The 21,619-nt window shown below is 40.0% G+C and overlaps 1 protein-coding gene across 1 annotated transcript; it reads left to right on the plus strand.

Moving 5' to 3' along the window:
- The first annotated feature begins 3,368 nt into the window (after positions 1 to 3,368).
- On the plus strand, positions 3,369 to 20,638 carry LOC114398687. Its single transcript, XM_028360855.1, has 2 exons — positions 3,369 to 3,805; positions 20,062 to 20,638. Exons 1-2 carry the CDS (start codon positions 3,369 to 3,371, stop codon positions 20,636 to 20,638), a joined length of 1,014 nt encoding a protein of 337 aa, XP_028216656.1.
- Positions 20,639 to 21,619: the final 981 nt, after the last annotated feature.

Raw genomic sequence — 21,619 nt, forward strand, 5'->3', positions numbered from 1 at the left:
TTAAATGACCTTTTGTTCAATAAAAACATATTTTGCAAAAAAAGACAAAAACAACTTAACCAAACACTTTGTTCCGAAAGAACTACGTAGGTCTGATTTTCTCATCCCAATTGAGGAATACGTAGGAGCAAAGGGAAACACCCTTGTCGACCACAAAAAAGAGAAAAAAATATAAAAAGGGTATAAAGGATATAAGGACATAAAAGGGAACGTAAAAATCAAAGTCAAGTTTGCACATTCGATTAAAGGCTGCCGTCCCTTGTGACGGACGTGTGGGGTGCTAATACCTTCCCCGCGCGTAAATACAACTCCCGAGCCTTTCACTTAAAAGTTCGTAGATCGCGTCTTTTCCGGTTTTTTCGACGTTTTCCTCAAATAAACGTTGGTGGCGACTCCGCGCGTATTCCTTTCGTGGAACACGCATCCCGCGAGTCACGCGTCGCCCTCCCGCCGAAGGGTAGGTTGCGACAAGAAGTCTTGTGTTTTATTTAGTTCATAGATAAAGTCTACGTGTTAAAATGTTTTCTAGGTTGGACTTGAATCAAGAGGGAGAGGCTTTGACGGACTCTTCAGAGTCTAGACCTTAGGGGTAAATACACTGGGTTGGAGCATTCTTGCAAAACAGCGTAAACCTGACTGGTCTCTCTATGATTTTACCTAGTGAAAGTGAGTTGACTTACTAGTGTGTGGTCTGTCTTGTCATGTAGTCTTAGGCGCCTGACAGGGTTTTTCACTGACATGGTACCACATTGCATATAAGATTGAGTCTTAGTGTACTTGCTGCATAATGCGTGTGTAATGATCTTTGTGACTTGTTACATGAGGATGGGTAATGAATTGTGTCAGTGTGAGATGTTGTGTTTGATAATCGCTAATTATGAGTATATTTTGGGGGTAAATTATATAGGAATTTGTAATTTTTCTCTCATAATTTTTCCTTTTTGAGCAAATAATTGTTCAATTAACATCATTTAAGTTTTTGTGCAAAGAATATTAAAAGTGATTAATTTATGATGCTTAGTGAGTAATATAAAGCCTAGGAAAGTGAGCTAATTAAGAAAAGCAGAACTAATTAAGGAAAACAAGCTAATTGAGGAAAGCATGGCTAATTAAGGAAAAAGGACTAATTGAGAAAAGCAGGACTAATTAAGGAAAGAAAACTAATCGAGGAAAGCATGACTAATTAAGGAAAGAAGAATAACTAAGAAAAGCATGACTAATTAAGGAAAGTAAATCCGGGTTTAGCGCAAGAAGCCCGTTAATATGAATCTATAAAAGAAGAAGAGAGAAAAAGGAAAAGACACACATAAATTCAAAGAGAATACAATTCCTTATAGAAGGAAAAGGCTAGTAGAAGGAGAAGCAAGCAATATGAGTCATTCCTTCCCTCCATTCCCTTTCTTATCTTTTCCCTCTTAACTAAATATTCCCTTCTTGCAATTGTAAATCCTTCATGACAATGAGAGTCTAAAACCCCCTTTGTTGGGAACTTGGTAGCCAACTACTCTTGATGTAATTTCTCTTCTTATCTATTTATGAATATTACATTTGCATTATCTTTTCCTGTGCTTAATATTATTGCTTGTAGCTTGATCACCCATTTTTATGGTAAGTTTTAGGGGTAGCGTTTGAAAATGTTATTTTCTAATAAAAATGGGAAATGATATCTAAATAAAGTCATCGCTAGGGATAGGTTGATTTTTGTTTAGCCTGTTATACATTTCTATTCTTAATTCAATTTACTATTTTAGCTATACAAAGGGATTTGGGAGAGAAAATAGATAAATTAGGCTCTTTCATGCCAGGGACCAAAGTTAGAGTATATTAGTAGATGCAGGTGTAAATTGAAATAATTATAAATAGAAAAAAAATCATTAACATTACATCAAGGAGTAGCTCTGGTAGGCTAAGTTTCCAACATTCTCATTTTCTAAATTTCCTTCTACAATAATATTGGATTTTCTCATCATTTATGTCTTTAATTAATCAATTTAAATTCTTGTTTAATTTCTCTTCTTGTTTGATTTAATTTTCTGTCAATTTGAATTACTATTTTTCTATAACCTTTCCAAATCTTTTTCTTAATCAAATATTCATCTACATAAGTACAAACAAAGTCCCTATGGATATGATACTCAGACTTTCATTTTGACTTTACTACTTGGGACGAATTGGTGCACTTGCCAATCCATCAAGTTTTTGGCGCCATTTTGCCGAGGACTTTGTTCTTTGTACTTGGTATTTTGGATATTCTATTTTTAATTTTTATTTTTCCTTAATTTTTCAAAAATAAAAATAAAAAATTCAATTTTCAAATTTTCTTTTTCACTCTTAATTTTAATATTTAGTTTTTAATTTTTATTTTTCTGTGATAACGTGCACGATAGTATTTTTCTTTCTTGTATGCGAGGAAACAATCTTGTTCCATCAGATCTAGAGATTGAAGCAATGAGTAGAAGAAACAACGCTGCAAGAAGAAAGAGAGAACAACAAGGGAATCAAGAACTATCATCCTCTATATCATCATCTTATTTTCCACATCTCAACTATGAAAAACACATCATGGCAGAAGATCGGTCACAGAGGATCACCTTGGAGGACTACTCTAGTACCTTTACACCTCAGTATTTCACAAGCATAGCCCAACTTGAAGTTCAAGCTGCCAACATCACTTATCCACATTCTCTCATCCAGTTGATTCAAGGCAATCTCTTTCATGGGCTACCCAATGAAGATGCATATGCCCAACTTGATACATATATAGAGATTTGCAACACAGTGAAAATAGTTGGAGTTCTTGAATATGCCATCCGCCTTAACCTATTCTCCTTCTCCTTGGCTGGTGAACAAAAAAGATGGATGCACTTGTTCAAGGGAAACAACTTGCGGACATGGGAAGAGGTGGTGGAGAAATTTTTGAAGAAATATTTTCTAGAGTCCAAGACCGTGGAGGGAAAGGTTGAGATCTCTTCATTCCATCAATTCCCCGATGGATCACTGAGTGAAGCTCTTGACTACTTCCATGGTTTACTCTGGAAGACTCCCATCCACGGGTTCAACTCAATATCTTCATTGATGGCTTGCGAACCCATTCGAAGTAGTTACTTGATGCCTCCACTGGTGGGAAGATCAAATTAAAGACACCTAATGAAGCTATGAAGTTGATTGAAAATATGACAGCCAATGACAATGCCATCCTTCGTGATTAAGCCTACACACCTATAAAAAAGAGTCTTCTCGAGCTCACATCACAAGACGCACTACTAGCCTAGAATAAGCTCCTAGCCAAGCAACTAGAGACTCTCATAGAGACACTGAGCAAGCTTCCTCAATAGTTGCAGGCAGTGCAACTTACCCATTCTTCAGTCATGCACATTGGGGGATGCAACATTTGTGGTAGGGCCCATGAGTCAGGCATGTGCATAGTCCAAGACGATGTATCCCAAGAAGTCAACGATATGACCAATCCAGACCATCAAGGGTTCCATCAAGGAGGACCTCCAGGACACAATCTGGGGGGGAATTTCTCTCAAGGCCAAGGTTGGAGATCCCACCATGGGAATAACTTCAACATAAATCAAGGAGTTTCATCTAATCGGCCTCCCAATCAAGGGCCTGATTTATATGACAAAACCACTAAGCTAGAAGACACTTTGCATCAGTTTATGTATGTTTCTCTGTCAAATCACAAGAGCATTGAGTTTGCTATCAAGAATTTAGAGGTACTAGTGGGCCAATTAGCGAAGCAATTGGCTGAAACATCCACAAACAGTTTTGCGGCCAACACGGAGAAGAATCCCAAGGAGTAGCCCTTGGATATTCTTCATCAATAGAGTTCTTTGCTTCTTGAAGATCATTGGCAGCCGAATGGAGATGGAGGGAAGGAGATTGGAGACACCACTTCAAGGAGAAGATGGGTCAAGAACAAGCTCACCACCATAGGAAGCCATGGATAAGAGCTTGGAGGTGGGAGAAGATGAGTGGAAGGAGAGGAAGAGAAAAGGGCACAAAATTTATGCCTCAAATGAGGTCTGAACTTTGAAGTGTAATTTCTCAAATGATCAAAGTTGAAAAAATGCACACACAAGGCCTCTATTTATAGCCTAAGTGTCACACAAAATTGGAGGGAAATTTGAATTTCTATTCAAATTTCACTTGAATTTGAATTTGAATTTGTGGAGCCAAATTTGGAGCCAAAATTTCACTAATTATGATTAGTGAAATTCAGCTATGGTTCAGCCTACTAATCCAAGATCAAGTCCAAGATTCTCCACTAAGTGTGCTTAGATGTCATGAGACATGTAAAGCATGAAAGACATGCACAAAGTATGACTATATGATGTGGCAATAGGGTGTAGCAAGCAAATGATCACCTCCCCCTTAGGCTGGTCCAAATTCAATTAAATTTTTCTCCTAACACACACATCAAATAGTGCACTTAATGCATGTGAAATTACAAAACTACCCCTAATACAAAAACTAGTCTAGATGCCCTAAAATACAAGGGCAGAAAAATCATACATTACTAGGGTACCCTCCTTACACTATGGAGTCCTAAATACAAAGCCCAACAATAATGAAGCCCTAATCTAACATGTACAAAGATAAGTGGGCTCATACTTAGCCCATGGGCCCAAAATCTACCCTAAGGCTCATGAGAACCCTAGGGCCTTCTCCTGTATCTCTGGCCCAGTCTTCTTGGAGTCTTCTATCTAATGCCCTTGGGGGGTAGGATTACATCATCCCCTCCCCCTTGAAAATGATTTGACCTCAAATCCATAGGTTCTTGAAACTCTGGGCTTTTTCCTTAAACACCTGTAAAAAGAATAAAAACTTATATATTAGTGCTGTTAGGTATGTTAGAGTAGGGTAAGGTCTAAAAACCCCTTTCCTGGCCATCTTCCCATAAGAGAACATGGTTCCTTATCAACTCAATGAGTGGTGCTACAAGTATAGAAAAATATGGGACAAACCTTTTGAAAAAGTTTGTTAGCCCTAAATTTCCCTTATACTTGGTGGAGTGGGCCACTCAGGAATGACCTTTATTCTCTTAGGATTTGTGGGCATCTTCCCATGAGGGAACATAGTTCCTTATCAACTTAATGAGTGGTACTACAAGTATAGAAAATATGGGACAAACCTTTTGAAAAAAAATTTTAGCCCCAAATTTCCCTTATACTTGGTGGAGTGGACCACTCAGGAATGACCTTTATTTTCTTAGGATTCGTGGGAATCCCTTGATCACTATTGAAACCAAACTACCTAATGAGTCCCTATGTATGTGAATCATAAAGATGTTGGATGCATGGGTGATTTTACAAAAGAAGGTTGCACCACTCAACACATTCATCATACCATCTATCATAGGGATTTGGTGCCTCATAATACCTATTTTGGGCACCAACAAAGCACAAGGATTTAAGCTCTTACGAACCAAACCCTCATCCAACAATTCCTTTACTTGAGGAATAACCTCAAGCTCAAGAGGTATGACAATGCTAACAAGTGTTCTTTTTCAAAGGAGAAGATGTGGAGATTGTCTAAGAATAGAAGTTTCTTTAATGTTTGTCTTTATTGCAAAATGACTTTCCTTCTTAGCTAACCTCTTGGAGGAGACATTTACCTCCTTACACTCCTCCTTAACCATTAAAGGTTGTTCTTCTTTTCTTTTTCTATTCTTTTCCTCATCGTATTTGAGTTTTATTTGTACTTGATCCTTAGCTACTTGTGACGGTGTTTAAGGATGCAACATAAATTTAGTGCCAAGATGGGTGAGGGTAATCTCATTAGTTAGGCCATTGTAAATGATCTTCCTATCAAATTTCCATGGCCTTCCTAAGAGTTCCATGGGAACTATATCATAATTAACTTCATCCTTATATGTCCCAATGGAGAAAGGTACCTTCACTTGTTGGTTAACTATCATTTCCACTTGCTCATTGAGCCATTGAAGTTTATAAGGTTTTGGGTGGGGAATGATAGTGAGGTTCAACTTGAAAACTAATCTTGTGCTACAACAATTGCAACAAGATCCACTATCCACAATTAGGGAACAAGTTTTGTCTAAAATTTTGCATCTTGTATGAAATACGTTCTCTCTTTGGGATTGAGATAGATTACAAAATTGGCCTCCAAGGAGATTTCTAACCATTAGGAGGTCACCTTCTTCATGAGGGTAGACTTCCTCACTAGACTCTTCACTCCTTACTTCATCTTCACTTCCACTAAAGGAAGGGAAAGAAGTAGACTCCTCTTGACTACTATAAATGTCTTGACCCCTCATAATCATGATTTCCTTTGTGGGTCATTGAGAGGGAATGTGACCTCTCCTAAGAAATTTGAAGCATTTTTAATGTTGCTAGCCCTAGCTTAGGAGCTAGTCTTAGAGGTAAATTTCTCTATGGTCTTACCCTTATCTTCCTTGGGTTTTGAAGGTGCAGCCCCCAAAATTCCTTGGGCTTGGTTCTTCATTGGATAAGAGTGCAAGCCATAAGATTTTGAAGAAGACTTTCTTTTAAGTTGTTGCTCCACTCTTATACAAAGTTGGACTAGCTAATCTACGTCTCTATATGGAAGGAGTTCAACCTTTTCCCTCACTTCCATATTAAGCCCACTAAGGAACCCATCTATACTTGTTCTTTCCTCCTCCCTAAGTCCAACTCTTAAAAGGAGTGTTAGTGCTTAGCTCTACTGAGCTTTAAAAGATTGGCTAAGATTTTGTTAAAACATAAGCACTTAGACAATGAAGGAAAGTTGGAGTTGCTGCACATGATGTCCAACGTTATGTCAAAGAATAAGATCGGGCTGCACAATGCACAAGGCAAGATGAAATGTCAAATGAAGAATTGAAGCTGCAGGATTCACGATGTCGGATACAATGTCCAGGACATCCTGCCCGAAAATACTGGAGTTGCTAAAAGCATTGAAGCTGCAGGATCCACGATGTCGGATACAATGTCCAGGACATCCTGCCCGAAAATACTGGAGTTGCTAAAAGCATTGAAGCTGCAGGATCCACGATGTCGGATACAATGTCCAGGACATCTGGCCCGAAAATACTGGACATATAAATCTGTTATATCTTTAACAGATTATTGTGCAGTTAGCAAGAGATAAGATGATCTATCTTTAGGAACGAATTAAAAGATAATTAAAGTTCAAATTTCAAAGTAGAAGAGTTCGTTCAGGGATTAAAGATTAAAGATAAAAACTAAAAGATCAAACTGTATCTTTTAGATCTTTAAGTGCAGATTTTCAGGAAGAATGATAGATCTCATCCAGCACAAGGAGTTGCAGCCCAGAAACGCACATTGCTATATAAACATGAAGGCTGCACGAGTTTTGTACCAAGTCCGGGACTGAAGAATTATTTTGTGAGTTTTGGGACTTGAGTGTTTTGTGAGCCACCTTGATGTTATCCTAACATCAAGTGTTGGACCTGTGTGTGTAGAGTTGATCTCTAGTGTGTAGAGTTGATCTCTAGTGTGTAGGGTTGATCCCTTTTGTTCAGAGTTGATCTCTGGTGTGTCTTTGATTTATTTGTAAACACGGGAGTGTGGTTGAGAGGGAGTGAGCGGGGTTCTCATATCTAAGAGTGGCTCTTAGGTAGAGATTGCACGGGTAGTGGTTAGGTGAGAAGGTTGTAAACAGTGGCTGTTAGACCTTGAACTAACACTATTTTAGTGGATTTCCTCCCTGGCTTGGTAGCCCCAGAGGTAGGTGAGGTTGCACCGAACTGGGTTAACAATTCTCTTGTGTTATTTACTTGTTTAAATCTGTTCATACGGACACATACGATCTGCATGTTCTGAAGCGTGATGTCGTGACATCCGGTACGACATCTGTCCCCAGTATCAGAATTTCAATTGGTACCAGAGCGGGCACTCGAAATCACTGAGTGAGATCTAGGGAGATAAATTCTGATGAACATGGAGAAAGAAGGAGGACCAGTGAACAGACCACCAATTCTTGATGGAAGCAACTATGAATACTGGAAAGCAAGAATGGTGGCCTTCCTCAAATCACTGGATAGCAGAACCTGGAAAGCTGTCATCAAAGGCTGGGAACATCCCAAGATGCTGGACACAGAAGGAAAGCCCACTAATGAATTGAAGCCAGAAGAAGACTGGACAAAAGAAGAAGACGAATTGGCACTTGGAAACTCCAAAGCCTTGAATGCTCTATTCAATGGAGTTGACAAGAATATCTTTAGACTGATCAACACATGCACAGTGGCCAAGGATGCATGGGAGATCCTGAAAACCTCTCATGAAGGAACCTCCAAAGTGAAGATGTCCAGATTGCAACTGTTGGCTACAAAATTCGAAAATCTGAAGATGAAGGAGGAAGAATGTATTCATGACTTCCACATGAACATTCTTGAAATTGCCAATGCTTGCACTGCCTTGGGAGAGAGGATGACAGATGAAAAGCTGGTGAGAAAGATCCTCAGATCCTTGCCTAAGAGATTTGACATGAAAGTCACTGCAATAGAGGAGGCCCAAGACATTTGCAACATGAGAGTAGATGAACTCATTGGTTCCCTTCAAACCTTTGAGCTAGGACTCTCGGATAGGGCTGAAAAGAAGAGCAAGAATCTGGCTTTCGTGTCCAATGATGAAGGAGAAGAAGATGAGTATGACCTGGATACTGATGAAGGTCTGACTAATGCAGTTGTGCTCCTTGGAAAACAGTTCAACAAAGTGATGAACAGAATGGACAGGAGGCAGAAACCACATGTCCAGAACATCCCTTTCGACATCAGGAAAGGTAGTGAATACAAGAAAAGGTCAGATGAAAAGCCCAGTCACAGCAAAGGAATTCAATGCCGTGGGTGTGAAGGCTTTGGACACATCAAAGCTGAATGTCCCACTCATCTCAAGAAGCAGAGGAAAGGTCTTTCTGTAAGTCGGTCAGATGATACAGAGAGTGAACAAGAAAGTGACTCTGACAGAGATATGAATGCACTCACTGGGAGATTTGAATCTGCTGAAGATTCAAGTGATACAGACAGTGAAATCACTTTTGATGAGCTTGCTACATCCTATAGAAAACTATGCATCAAAAGTGAGAAGATTCTTCAGCAAGAAGCACAACTGAAGAAGGTCATTGCAAATCTGGAGGCTGAGAAGGAGGCACATGAAGAGGAAATCTCTGAACTTAAAGGAGAAATTGGCTTTCTGAATTCTAAACTGGAAAATATGACAAAGTCAATAAAGATGCTGAATAAAGGCTCAGATGTGCTTGATGAGGTGCTACAGCTTGGGAAGAATGTTAGAAACCAGAGAGGACTTGGATTTAATCATAAGTCTGCTGGCAGAACAACCATGACAGAATTTGTTCCTGCCAAAAACAGCACTGGAGCCACGATGTCACAACATCGGTCTCGACATCATGGAACGCAGCAGAAAAGGAGCAAAAGAAAGAAGTGGAGGTGTCACTACTGTGGCAAGTATGGTCACATAAAGCCCTTTTGCTATCATTTGCATGGCCATCCACATCATGGAACTCAAGGGAGCAGCAGTGGAAGGAAGATGATGTGGGTTCCAAAACACAAGACTGTTAGTCTTGTTGTTCATACTTCACTTAGAGCATCAGCTAAGGAAGATTGGTACCTAGATAGCGGCTGTTCCAGACACATGACAGGAGTCAAAGAATTCCTGGTGAACATTGAACCTTGCTCCACTAGCTATGTGACATTTGGAGATGGTTCTAAAGGAAAGATCACTGGAATGGGAAAGCTAGTCCATGATGGACTTCCTAGTCTGGACAAAGTACTGCTGGTGAAGGGACTGACTGCAAACTTGATCAGCATCAGTCAGCTGTGTGATGAAGGATTCAATGTAAACTTCACAAAGTCAGAATGCTTGGTGACAAATGAGAAGAGTGAAGTTCTAATGAAGGGCAGCAGATCAAAGGACAACTGCTACCTATGGACACCTCAAGAAACCAGTTACTCCTCCACATGTCTATCCTCCAAAGAAGATGAAGTCAGAATATGGCATCAAAGATTTGGACATTTGCACTTAAGAGGCATGAAGAAAATCATTGACAAAGGTGCTGTTAGAGGCATTCCCAATCTGAAAATAGAAGAAGGCAGAATCTGTGGTGAATGTCAGATTGGAAAGCAAGTCAAGATGTCCCACCAGAAGCTTCAACATCAGACCACTTCCAGGGTGCTGGAACTACTTCACATGGACTTGATGGGGCCTATGCAAGTTGAAAGCCTTGGAGGAAAGAGGTATGCCTATGTGGTTGTGGATGATTTCTCCAGATTTACCTGGGTCAACTTTATCAGAGAAAAATCAGACACCTTTGAAGTATTCAAGGAGTTGAGTCTAAGACTTCAAAGAGAAAAAGACTGTGTCATCAAGAGAATCAGGAGTGACCATGGCAGAGAGTTTGAAAACAGCAGGTTTACTGAATTCTCCACATCTGAAGGCATCACTCATGAGTTCTCTGCAGCCATTACACCACAACAGAATGGCATAGTTGAGAGGAAAAACAGGACTTTGCAAGAGGCTGCTAGGGTCATGCTTCATGCCAAAGAACTTCCCTATAATCTCTGGGCTGAAGCCATGAACACAGCATGCTACATCCACAACAGAGTCACACTGAGAAGAGGGACTCCAACCACACTGTATGAAATCTGGAAAGGGAGGAAGCCAACTGTCAAGCACTTCCACATCTTTGGAAGTCCATGTTACATTTTAGCAGATAGAGAGCAAAGGAGAAAGATGGATCCCAAGAGTGATGCAGGAATATTCCTGGGATACTCTACAAACAGCAGAGCATATAGAGTATTCAATTCCAGAACCAGAACTGTGATGGAATCCATCAATGTGGTTGTTGATGATATAACTCCAGCAAGAAAGAAGGATGTCGAAGAAGATGTCAGAACATCGGGAGACAATGTAGCAGATACAACTAAAAGTGCAGAAAATGCAGAAAACTCTGATCCTGCTACAGATGAATCAGACATCAACCAACCTGACAAGAGACCCTCCATTAGAATCCAGAAGATGCACCCCAAGGAGCTGATTATAGGAGATCCAAACAGAGGGGTCACTACAAGATCAAGGGAGATTGAGATCGTCTCAAATTCATGCTTTGTCTCCAAAATTGAGCCCAAGAATGTGAAAGAGGCACTGACTGATGAGTTCTGGATCAATGCTATGCAAGAAGAATTGGAGCAATTCAAAAGGAATGAAGTCTGGGAGCTAGTTCCGAGACCCGAGGGAACTAATGTGATTGGCACCAAGTGGATCTTCAAGAACAAAACCAATGAAGAAGGTGTTATAACCAGAAACAAGGCCAGACTTGTTGCTCAAGGCTACACTCAGATTGAAGGTGTAGACTTTGATGAAACTTTCGCTCCTGTTGCTAGACTTGAATCCATCAGATTGTTACTTGGTGTAGCTTGCATCCTCAAATTCAAGCTGTACCAGATGGATGTGAAAAGCGCGTTTCTGAATGGATACCTGAATGAAGAAGCCTATGTGGAGCAGCCAAAGGGATTTGTAGATCCAACTCATCCAGATCATGTATACAGGCTCAAGAAGGCTCTCTATGGATTGAAGCAAGCTCCAAGAGCTTGGTATGAAAGGCTAACAGAGTTCCTTACTCAACAAGGGTATAGGAAGGGAGGAATTGACAAGACTCTCTTTGTCAAACAAGATGCTGATAACTTGATGATAGCACAGATATATGTTGATGACATTGTGTTTGGAGGAATGTCGAATGAGATGCTTCGACATTTTGTTCAACAAATGCAATCTGAATTTGAGATGAGTCTTGTTGGAGAGCTGACTTATTTTCTGGGACTCCAAGTGAAGCAGATGGAAGACTCCATATTCCTCTCACAAAGCAAGTATGCAAAGAACATTGTCAAGAAGTTTGGGATGGAGAATGCCAGCCATAAAAGAACACCTGCACCCACTCACTTGAAGCTGTCAAAAGATGAAGCTGGGACCAGTGTTGATCAAAGCCTGTACAGAAGCATGATAGGGAGCTTACTATATTTAACAGCTAGCAGACCTGACATCACCTATGCAGTGGGTGTTTGTGCAAGATATCAAGCCAATCCTAAGATAAGTCACTTGACTCAAGTAAAGAGAATTCTGAAATATGTAAATGGCACCAGTGACTATGGGATTATGTACTGTCATTGTTCAGATTCAATGCTGGTTGGGTATTGTGATGCTGATTGGGCTGGAAGTGCAGATGACAGAAAAAGCACTTCTGGTGGATGTTTCTATTTGGGAACCAATCTTATTTGATGGTTCAGCAAGAAGCAGAACTGTGTGTCCCTATCTACCGCAGAAGCAGAGTATATTGCAGCAGGAAGCAGCTGCTCACAACTAGTTTGGATGAAGCAGATGCTCAAAGAGTACAATGTCGAACAAGATGTCATGACATTATACTGTGACAACTTGAGTGCTATTAATAGTTCTAAAAATCCTGTGCAACACAGCAGAACCAAGCACATTGACATTAGACATCACTATATTAGAGAGCTTGTTGATGATAAAGTTATCACACTGGAGCATGTTGACACTGAGGAACAAATAGCAGATATTTTCACAAAGGCATTGGATGCAAAACAGTTTGAAAAACTGAGGGGCAAGCTGGGCATTTGTCTGCTAGAGGAATTGTAGCAACTACTGATATCTGAACGTGCCCAAACGAATCACTTAACATTAATAGCACGTTCACTACTGAACCAAAGCAAATTCGACCGTTGCTTCACACGTCCCTCTACATTCCTCATTCAAACTTATATTTTCGTGTTAATCTCGTTTTCTGCATTCCCCAACAGCTCTCAGAAATTTACGAAATCATTCCAAACGCTCTACTTTTCCATGGCTACCTCACCAAAAGAAACTTCAGCTCCTGGTTCACCCTCTGTACCATCATCTCCGCACCAGGAACAACCAGAATTCAACATCCAACCCATACAAATAATTCCTGGTCAAGCTTCTGTCCCTGAGAAACTGGTTCCCAGAAGACAACAGGGAGTGAAGATTGCTGAAAACCCTAGCCTTGCAACAAGACCTAGGGAAGTAGACACGGAGATGGACAAGAAAATCCGCAGTATTGTGAGTAGCATTTTGAGAGACGCCTCTGTTCCTGATGCTGAGAAAGATGTTCAAACATCCTCCACCCCAGATGTTGCTGTCCCTGAAGCTGATGAAGATGTCCCAACATCTTCCACCCCGAATGTTTCTGTGCCTGATGTTGAGAAAGATGTTCCAACATCTTCCGGCCCAAATGCTGAAGTACTCTCTTCCCCCAGCAAAGAGAGATCAACAGAGGAAGATGATCAAGCCACAGAGGAGACCCCTGCACCACGGGCACCAGAACCTGCTCCAGGTGACCTCATTGACCTAGAAGAGGTAGAATCTGATGAGGAACCCATTGCCAACAAATTGGCACCTGACATTGCGGAAAGACTACAAAGCAGAAAAGGAAAAACCCCCATTAAGAGGTCTGGACGAATCAAGACTATGGCCCAGAAGAAGAGCACTCCAATCACTCCTACCACATCCAGAAGGAGCAAGGTTGCAATCCCCTCCAAGAAGAGGAAAGAAATTTCCTCATCTGATTCTGATGATGATGTCGAACTAGATGTCTCGACATCAAAGAGGGTCAAGAAATCTGGGAGAAAGGTGCCTGGAAATGTTCCTGATGCACCATTGGACAACATCTCTTTCCACTCCATTGGCAATGTTGAAAAGTGGAAATATGTGTATCAACGCAGACTTGCGGTTGAAAGAGAACTGGGAAGAGATGCCTTGGATTGCAAGGAGACCATGGACCTCATCAAGGCTGCTGGACTACTAAAGACAGTCACCAAGTTGGGAGACTGTTATGAAAGCCTAGTCAGGGAATTTATTGTCAACATTCCCTCTGACATAACAAACAGAAAGAGTAATGAGTATCAAAAGGTGTTTGTCAGAGGAAAGTGTATTAGATTCTCCCCTGCTGTGATCAACAAGTACCTGGGCAGACCTACTGAAGGAATGGTGGATATTGATGTTTTTGAGCATCAGATTGCCAAGGAAATCACTGCCAAACGAGTCCAGCATTGGCCAAAGAAAGGGAAGCTTTCTGCAGGGAAGCTAAGTGTGAAGTATGCAATTCTGCACAGGATTGGAGCTGCAAACTGGGTACCCACCAATCATACTTCCACTGTTGCCACAGGTTTGGGTAAATTTCTGTATGCTGTTGGAACCAAGTCCAAATTTAATTTTGGAAACTATATTTTTGATCAAACTGTTAAGCATTCAGAATCTTTTGCTGTCAAATTACCCATTGCCTTCCCTACTGTATTGTGTGGCATTATGTTGAGTCAACATCCCAATATGTTAAACTACACTGACTCTGTGATGAAGAGAGAATCTCCTCTATCCCTGCACTACAAACTGTTTGAGGGGACACATGTCCCAGACATTGTCTCGACATCAGGGAAAGCTGCTGCTTCAGGTGCTGTGTCCAAGGATGCCTTGATTGCTGAACTCAAGGACACATGCAAGGTGCTGGAAGCAACCATCAAAGCCACCACAGAGAAGAAGATGGAGCTAGAACGGCTGATCAAAAGGCTCTCAGAAAGTGGCATTGATGATGGTGAAGCAGCCGAGGAAGAAGAAGCAGCTGAGCAAGAAGAAGAAGAAGCTGAGGAAGAAGAAGAAGAAGCCGATGACGAAGATGCAGCAGAGGATACAGAATCCGATGATGATGATTCTGAAGCCACCCCATGATCATCAGACCTTTATATTTTTTACTTTTACTAGCTAAAGGGGCATGTCCCTTGAACAATTACTAGTTATTGGTCTGTAATATTTGCACCTTAAGTTCATGCATTCTACTTTTGTCAAATTCTGTCTAAAAAGGGGGAGTAATAGTATTATGCTTGCTATTATTTATGATTTTAAGCAGTAGGATACTATGTATGCAATAGTCGTATTATGCATGATTGATACGATGTATGGCAGTAGGAAACGATGTATGCATGATTCATGATTTTGAGGGGGAGTTGTATGTATATGGTTTTTGAGGGGGAGACTGCTGCTGCTGATGATGACTGATGTAAGCTACTAGAAGATGCTGCAGTAAGAGCATGGAGACAGGGGGAGCAGAAGCAGAAAGCTGATGTCACGTGAGATATCTTGACATCCTGGAGAAGACTTGTAGATTTGCAACTTGCAGAATTTCCGCTGTGCTTGATTACTCTGATAATGAAAGTTGCTGATCCCACTTGCATAACTGCTCGTACCTGCTCAGGAAGTGTCTAAGTATGTTTTAGACAAAATTTGCCAAAGGGGGAGATTGTTAGTGCTTAGCTCTACTGAGCTTTAAAAGATTGGCTAAGATTTTGTTAAAACATAAGCACTTAGACAATGAAGGAAAGCTGGAGTTGCTGCACATGATGTCCAACGTTATGTCAAAGAATAAGATCGGGCTGCACAATGCACAAGGCAAGATGAAATGTCAAATGAAGAATTGAAGCTGCAGGATTCACGATGTCGGATACAATGTCCAGGACATCCTGCCCGAAAATACTGGAGTTGCTAAAAGCATTGAAGCTGTAGGATCCACGATGTCGGATACAATGTCCAGGACATCCTGCCCGAAAATACTGGAGTTGCTAAAAGCATTGAAGCTGCAGGATCCACGATGTCGGATACGATGTCCAGGACATCTGGCCCGAAAATACTGGACATATAAATCTGTTATATCTTTAACAGATTATTGTGCAGTTAGCAAGAGATAAGATGATCTATCTTTAGGAATGAATTAAAAGATAATTAAAGTTCGAATTTCAAAGTAGAAGAGTTCGTTCAGGGATTAAAGATTAAAGATAAAAACTAAAAGATCAAACTGTATCTTTTAGATCTTTAAGTGCAGATTTTCAGGAAGAATGATAGATCTCATCCAGCACAAGGAGTTGCAGCCCAGAAACGCACATTGCTATATAAACATGAAGGCTGCACGAGTTTTGTACCAAGTCCGGGATTGAAGAGTTATTTTGTGAGTTTTGGGACTTGAGTGTTTTGTGAGCCACCTTGATGTTATCCTAACATCAAGTGTTGGACCTGTGTGTGTAGAGTTGATCTCTAGTGTGTAGGGTTGATCCCTTTTGTTCAGAGTTGATCTCTGGTGTGTCTTTGATTTATTTGTAAACACGGGAGTGTGGTTGAGAGGGAGTGAGCGGGGTTCTCATATCTAAGAGTGGCTTTTAGGTAGAGATTGCACGGGTAGTGGTTAGGTGAGAAGGTTGTAAACAGTGGCTGTTAGACCTTGAACTAACACTATTTTAGTGGATTTCCTCCCTGGCTTGGTAGCCCCCAGAGGTAGGTGAGGTTGCACCGAACTGGGTTAACAATTCTCTTGTGTTATTTACTTGTTTAAATCTGTTCATACGGACACATACGATCTGCATGTTCTGAAGCGTGATGTCGTGACATCCGGTACGACATCTGTCCCCAGTATCAGAATTTCAAGGAGTAGTTCCATTTGTTGTCTATATTCTTCAACACTCATACTCCCTTGTCTAAGCCTTTGGAGTTTGTCCATAAGCTCCATAGTAGGAGAGAATGTGCCTCTTCCTAAGGGCAATCTTAAGATCATTCCAATACTCTACTGGAGGATCCCCATGAATCCTTCTTTCCCTAACAATGGAAGTCAACCAATAAAGGGCATACCCTTGAAAGCTAAGGGTAGCCAATGGAACTTTTCTTTCTTCACTAATATGATGGCAAACAAAGAGTTGTTCACCCTTTATTTCCTAATCTAGGTAGGCCTCAACATTATCTTTTTCATAGAAATAACCTCTTAAGGCCTTCTATCCTTTTCTCTTCTTTGGGAGTGATGTTTAGTATGTGACCTATGCCGCCCTCCATAATAGTTTCTAAGTTCTTCACTTAAACTCTTGCAAGAGTCATGACTACTATAGGAGACATGTTTTTCTCTTTTCATTTCTTTCATTATTTTTCTTCTTTCTTCCTTTCTTATTTTCTCTCTTTCATCTTGACCTATTTCTTCCACTCTTTTTTTCCTTTTTATTTTCTCTCTTGTTTTTCTTTTCACAATTTAAAGGATCTCAACTCATCTAATATCCTATACAAGGGGTCCTTATACGTAGAACCCTCACCATTAACACTAGATGAAGAATAAAGACTCATGTTGGTTCCTAAGTTGGGATTCTTTCTTGTTGGGGGTTTGAAAACAAAAGGTAAAAGAAACTATGGTTGAAACTAGCCAAAATAAACACTAAAAGAGGTGTGAAAGATAAGGTAAAAAATAATTGGTAAAAAGCAAGCTATCTAGGCGGTTTGACAATGGAAGGTAAAGGAAATTTAAAGCAAGCTAGATGGTTTCCTATGTGAAGGCTTGGATGACCCTTTGGAGGTCCCAAATGGCTCTTCACTTAGTCTACACGGTTTACACTAAGCTGTTACACACAAATAGAGGTTTGGATGTCCTCTTGGAGACTTCCAATACACCCTTGAAGAATGTCCAAATACAAGGAATTGCAATAGAAAAAATTCAGCACTCAATTGTTCTATTACAACAAATTTAACAAACCAATTAAGGTCTTCAAATTTGTTTTCAATGCTCGTTTGTTTTCTCAAGTGTTTAACTCAAAATTTGGTGAGGCTTTGGTTGCTTTAAATCCAATGGTGCTCCTAGGATGGTTAACCTCCAAGACTAAAAAATCTTCCTTCAAGCAATGCACCTATTTCCTCTTCCAATCCTTATTGTGGGCAACACTTAAACACAAAAAAGGAGAAGACAAGCAAGAAACCAAAAGATGAAAAGAAAGATAAACCAAAAGGAAATTTAACATGACATTAATTCCATGAGATTCAAGGAAAATAAAGCAAAAGGACAACACCACAAGCCAAGGTGGAACACGAAGGAAGTCCTAGAATGACACTAGATTAGATTGACAATTAAAAACAAGACTAAAAGAAAAATTCTAGTTATGTCAATTTGGAAACACATCTAAAAGATGAAAAACTCCAAGAAGTCAAATAGGCTTGTAATGCAACTCAAAATAATGAACAATTTCGAAGCAAATCAAGCATACACATTTTTGTTGTTGTTCTGGACTTGTATTTTGACGTTAATCTTTATCATCTTTTCTTGCTCATTTATTTTTCTTTTTTGTTCATTCTTTTTCCATTGTTTTTGTCCAGATGTCTTTTTTATCTAGTTAAAATTTCATCTCAATACTCGAAGTATTCAAGCCATAGCAGAGTTAAGAAGACAATGTGCCAGAACTAACAACAACCAGAATTTCAACCTAGAAATCAAGAGTAATGTTTATGTTGCTTAAGGCTTGGATAGTTACAATTTGTGTTTGCTTATGCTCAATTGTCTTGGATAACACAATTCAAGAGAGCTTAAGACTTATTTTGATTCACAAATCCAGCCACAACTCAACACCGCAACTCAATTTCTTCATAGGCATCATATAGGAAACTTAGAAATAAAAAAAAAAGTTCAACAACAAGACTACTTCTAGGAATTGATTTAAAAAATGTTATGAACTAAATAACATGGATGAATTAGACTCAAAGTTCAAATGATAGGCTAAGAATTTCAAGAATACATGAAAAAATGTATCTATAATTCAATCAACAAAATCAAAATTCAACACAAACTTAGAACGTAATGTGACAATTATTATGACTAAACATGACTCTAAGACAACATGAATGAAGTGATTTACACTTAGATTTTTGTGTTTTCTTTTCTAGTCAATATTTTGCAAGAAAATTGAGATCTAAAGGTTCAACAAAAGAAGATTATGACAAAAAACGTTAGAGCCTAAAATCAACACAAAATGATTGAAGAGTAGATCTATAAGATTTGAACCATAGAAATGCAAGAACAAATGTAGATCTAAGATTTAATCGGTTTATTTTTTTGAGTCTACTCTAAACAACACCAAACCACAAGACAATGGAAGACATACATGGAAAAGACAATGAAGAACAAGAAATTAAAGTGAATTGACCAAACTAAAGATACATGAAGCAAAAGAACATCACCTAGATGAAGATGCTCTTGATACCACATGATGTAGCTCCATGTATAGCTTGTAGGCCTTGGATCTTGTTTATCAATGGAGTCCTTTGCTTCTTGAAGATCAATAGCAGCAGAATGGAGAAGGAGGGAAGGTGATTGGAGACACCACTTCAAGGAGAAGATGAGTCAAGAACAAGCTCACCACCATAGGAAGACATGGATAAGAGCTTGAAGGTAGGAGAAGATGGATGGAGGGAGAGGGAGAGAAAGGGGCACAAAATTTATGGCTCAAATGAGGTCTAAACTTTGAAGTGTAATTTCTCAAATGATCAAAGTTGAAAAAATGCACACATAAGGCCTCTATTTATAGCCTAAGTGTCACATAAAATTGGAGGAAAATTTGAATTTCTATTCAAATTTCACTTGAATTTGAATTTGAATTTGTGGAGTCAAATTTGGAGCCAAAATTTTACTAATTATGATTAGTGAATTTCAGCTATTGTTCAGCCCACCAATCCAAGATCAAGTCCAAGATTCTTCACTAAGTGTGGTTAGGTGTCATGAGGCATGTATAACATGAAGGACATGCACTAAATGTGATTATATGATGTGACAATGAGGTGTAGAAAGCAAATACTCACCTCCCCCTTAGGCTGGTCCAAAATTTAATTGGATTGGGCTTCTCCTAATTCAATTAAATTTCTCTCCTAACACACACATCAAATAGTGCACTTAATGCATCTAAAATTATAAAACTACCCCTAATACAAAAACTAGTGTAGGTGCCCTAAAATATAAGGGATGAAAAATCCTACATTCCTAGGGTACCCTCCTTACACTATAGAGCCCTAAATACAAGACCCATAAATAATGAAGCCCTAATCTAACATGTACAAAGATAAGTGGGCTCATACTTAGCCTATGGGCCCAAAATCTACCCTAAGGCTCATAAGAACCCTAGGGCCTTCTCCTGCATCTCTGGTCCAATCTTCTTGGAGTCTTTTATCCAATGCCCTTGGGGGGTAGGATTGCATCAGAGTGCAAGGTAATTTTCACTAGGAGACAGAGGAGGAAGAATGCCGAGAAAGAAAAGAGAGCTGAGGGATTATTGGAGGATGTGAGTAATGAGGAAGGAGAGAATAATAAGAGAGAAGAGGGTGATGAAGAGAAAGAAGAGAGCAAGGAGAGGGGTGAAAAGGTCTTACCCACTAAGACCAAGAGTCAATTAGCAAGGGAGGCTAGGAGGGAGACACCCGCAGCCCCAGTAAAGGACACCCCTTATCCTTTGGTGCCATCAAAGAAAGAGAGGGAGCACTACTTTGCTCGCTTCATCGGCATATTCAAGAAGCTGGAAATCACCATACCCTTCGGAGAGGCCTTACAGCAAATGCCCATGTATACAAAATTTCTAAAGGACCTGCTTACAAAGAAAGGGAAATATATCAATAATGAGAGCATCATGGTGGAAGGAAATTGTAGTGCTGTGATCCAGAGAATTCTACCACAGAAGTTCAAAGACCTAGAGAGTGTAACCATCCCATGTTCTATTGGGGAGGTGTCAGTGGGTAAAGCTCTCCTTGATCTGGGGCAAGCATTAATCTAATGTCCATATCTATGTGTTGGAGGATTGGAAATTTGAAGATTGCTTCCACTAGAATGATGCTTCAACTAGCAGGCCATTCGGTCACCAGACCATATGGTGTAGTTGAAGACGTCCTTGTCAAGGTTTGCCAATTCACTTTTCCAGTGGACTTTGTGATAATGGATATAGAAGAGGATTCTAATATTCCTTTAATATTAGGCCATCCATTCATGCTTATTGAAAAATGTGTTGTGGACATGGAGAATGAAAACTTGGAGATGATTGTGGAGGACCAAAAAGCCACCTTCAACTTGTTTGAGGCAATAAAGCATCCTAGTGATAACAAAACCTGCTTTAAGGTGGAGGCAATTGAGCAAGAAGTTGACCTTGATGGTTGGCACCTGAAGTTGGTGTTTCTAGAACAAGATGAAGTCAAACCAGTTGTGAATCCAGTAGCCCCTTCCATTGTCCTCCCGGGACCAAGGCGAGTCAAGGCTCGAACCACTCCAGATGCTCCACCAGCTCCACCTTCGGTAATCCCTCCTCCAACCACCTCTTCTATAGCCAGCAAGCCTTTTTCCTCGTCTTCCCAGCAAGAGCATCTAGTCCAGATGATGCAGAGCCTCCATCATGGCCATTGCCTCGTCACCCAAAACCTGCACCAGCTATCCATTCACCTTTCTATGGAGGCTCCACTGATGACGCCAAAGGCTTTTCTACAAAAGGTTGCCTGACCAGGAGTCCAACCCTCTTCTGTATGGGGGTAACACCTCTGGCGTGGGTGGCGATGGAGCTTATGATGATTATGTTGTAGACATTACAGCTACTCAAGAAGCTTGGGATCCAGGGCGCACACAAGATTGAGGCCCATTTTGATAAGGATTTTTCTTTATTTGTCTTTATTTATTTTGTTTTGTTTTCATTTTTGCTTATTTTATTTTATTTTCATTTTAATTTCTTGCATTTAAGACAATTTAATTTCAGCAGTTTAATTTCAGTAGT

Source organism: Glycine soja, chromosome 19 (assembly GCF_004193775.1).
Source record: "Glycine soja cultivar W05 chromosome 19, ASM419377v2, whole genome shotgun sequence".
Classification (NCBI taxonomy): Eukaryota; Viridiplantae; Streptophyta; class Magnoliopsida; order Fabales; family Fabaceae; genus Glycine; species Glycine soja.

Bases quoted from the DNA above. Each gene is read 5' to 3' on its own strand.
- LOC114398687 (XM_028360855.1), top strand. From the start codon at position 3,369: ATGCACATTGGGGGATGCAACATTTGTGGTAGGGCCCATGAGTCAGGC. The intron at 3,806-20,061 runs GTAGCCCTTGGA...CTTGGGGGGTAG, and splicing joins ACGGAGAAGAATCCCAAGGA to GATTGCATCAGAGTGCAAGG.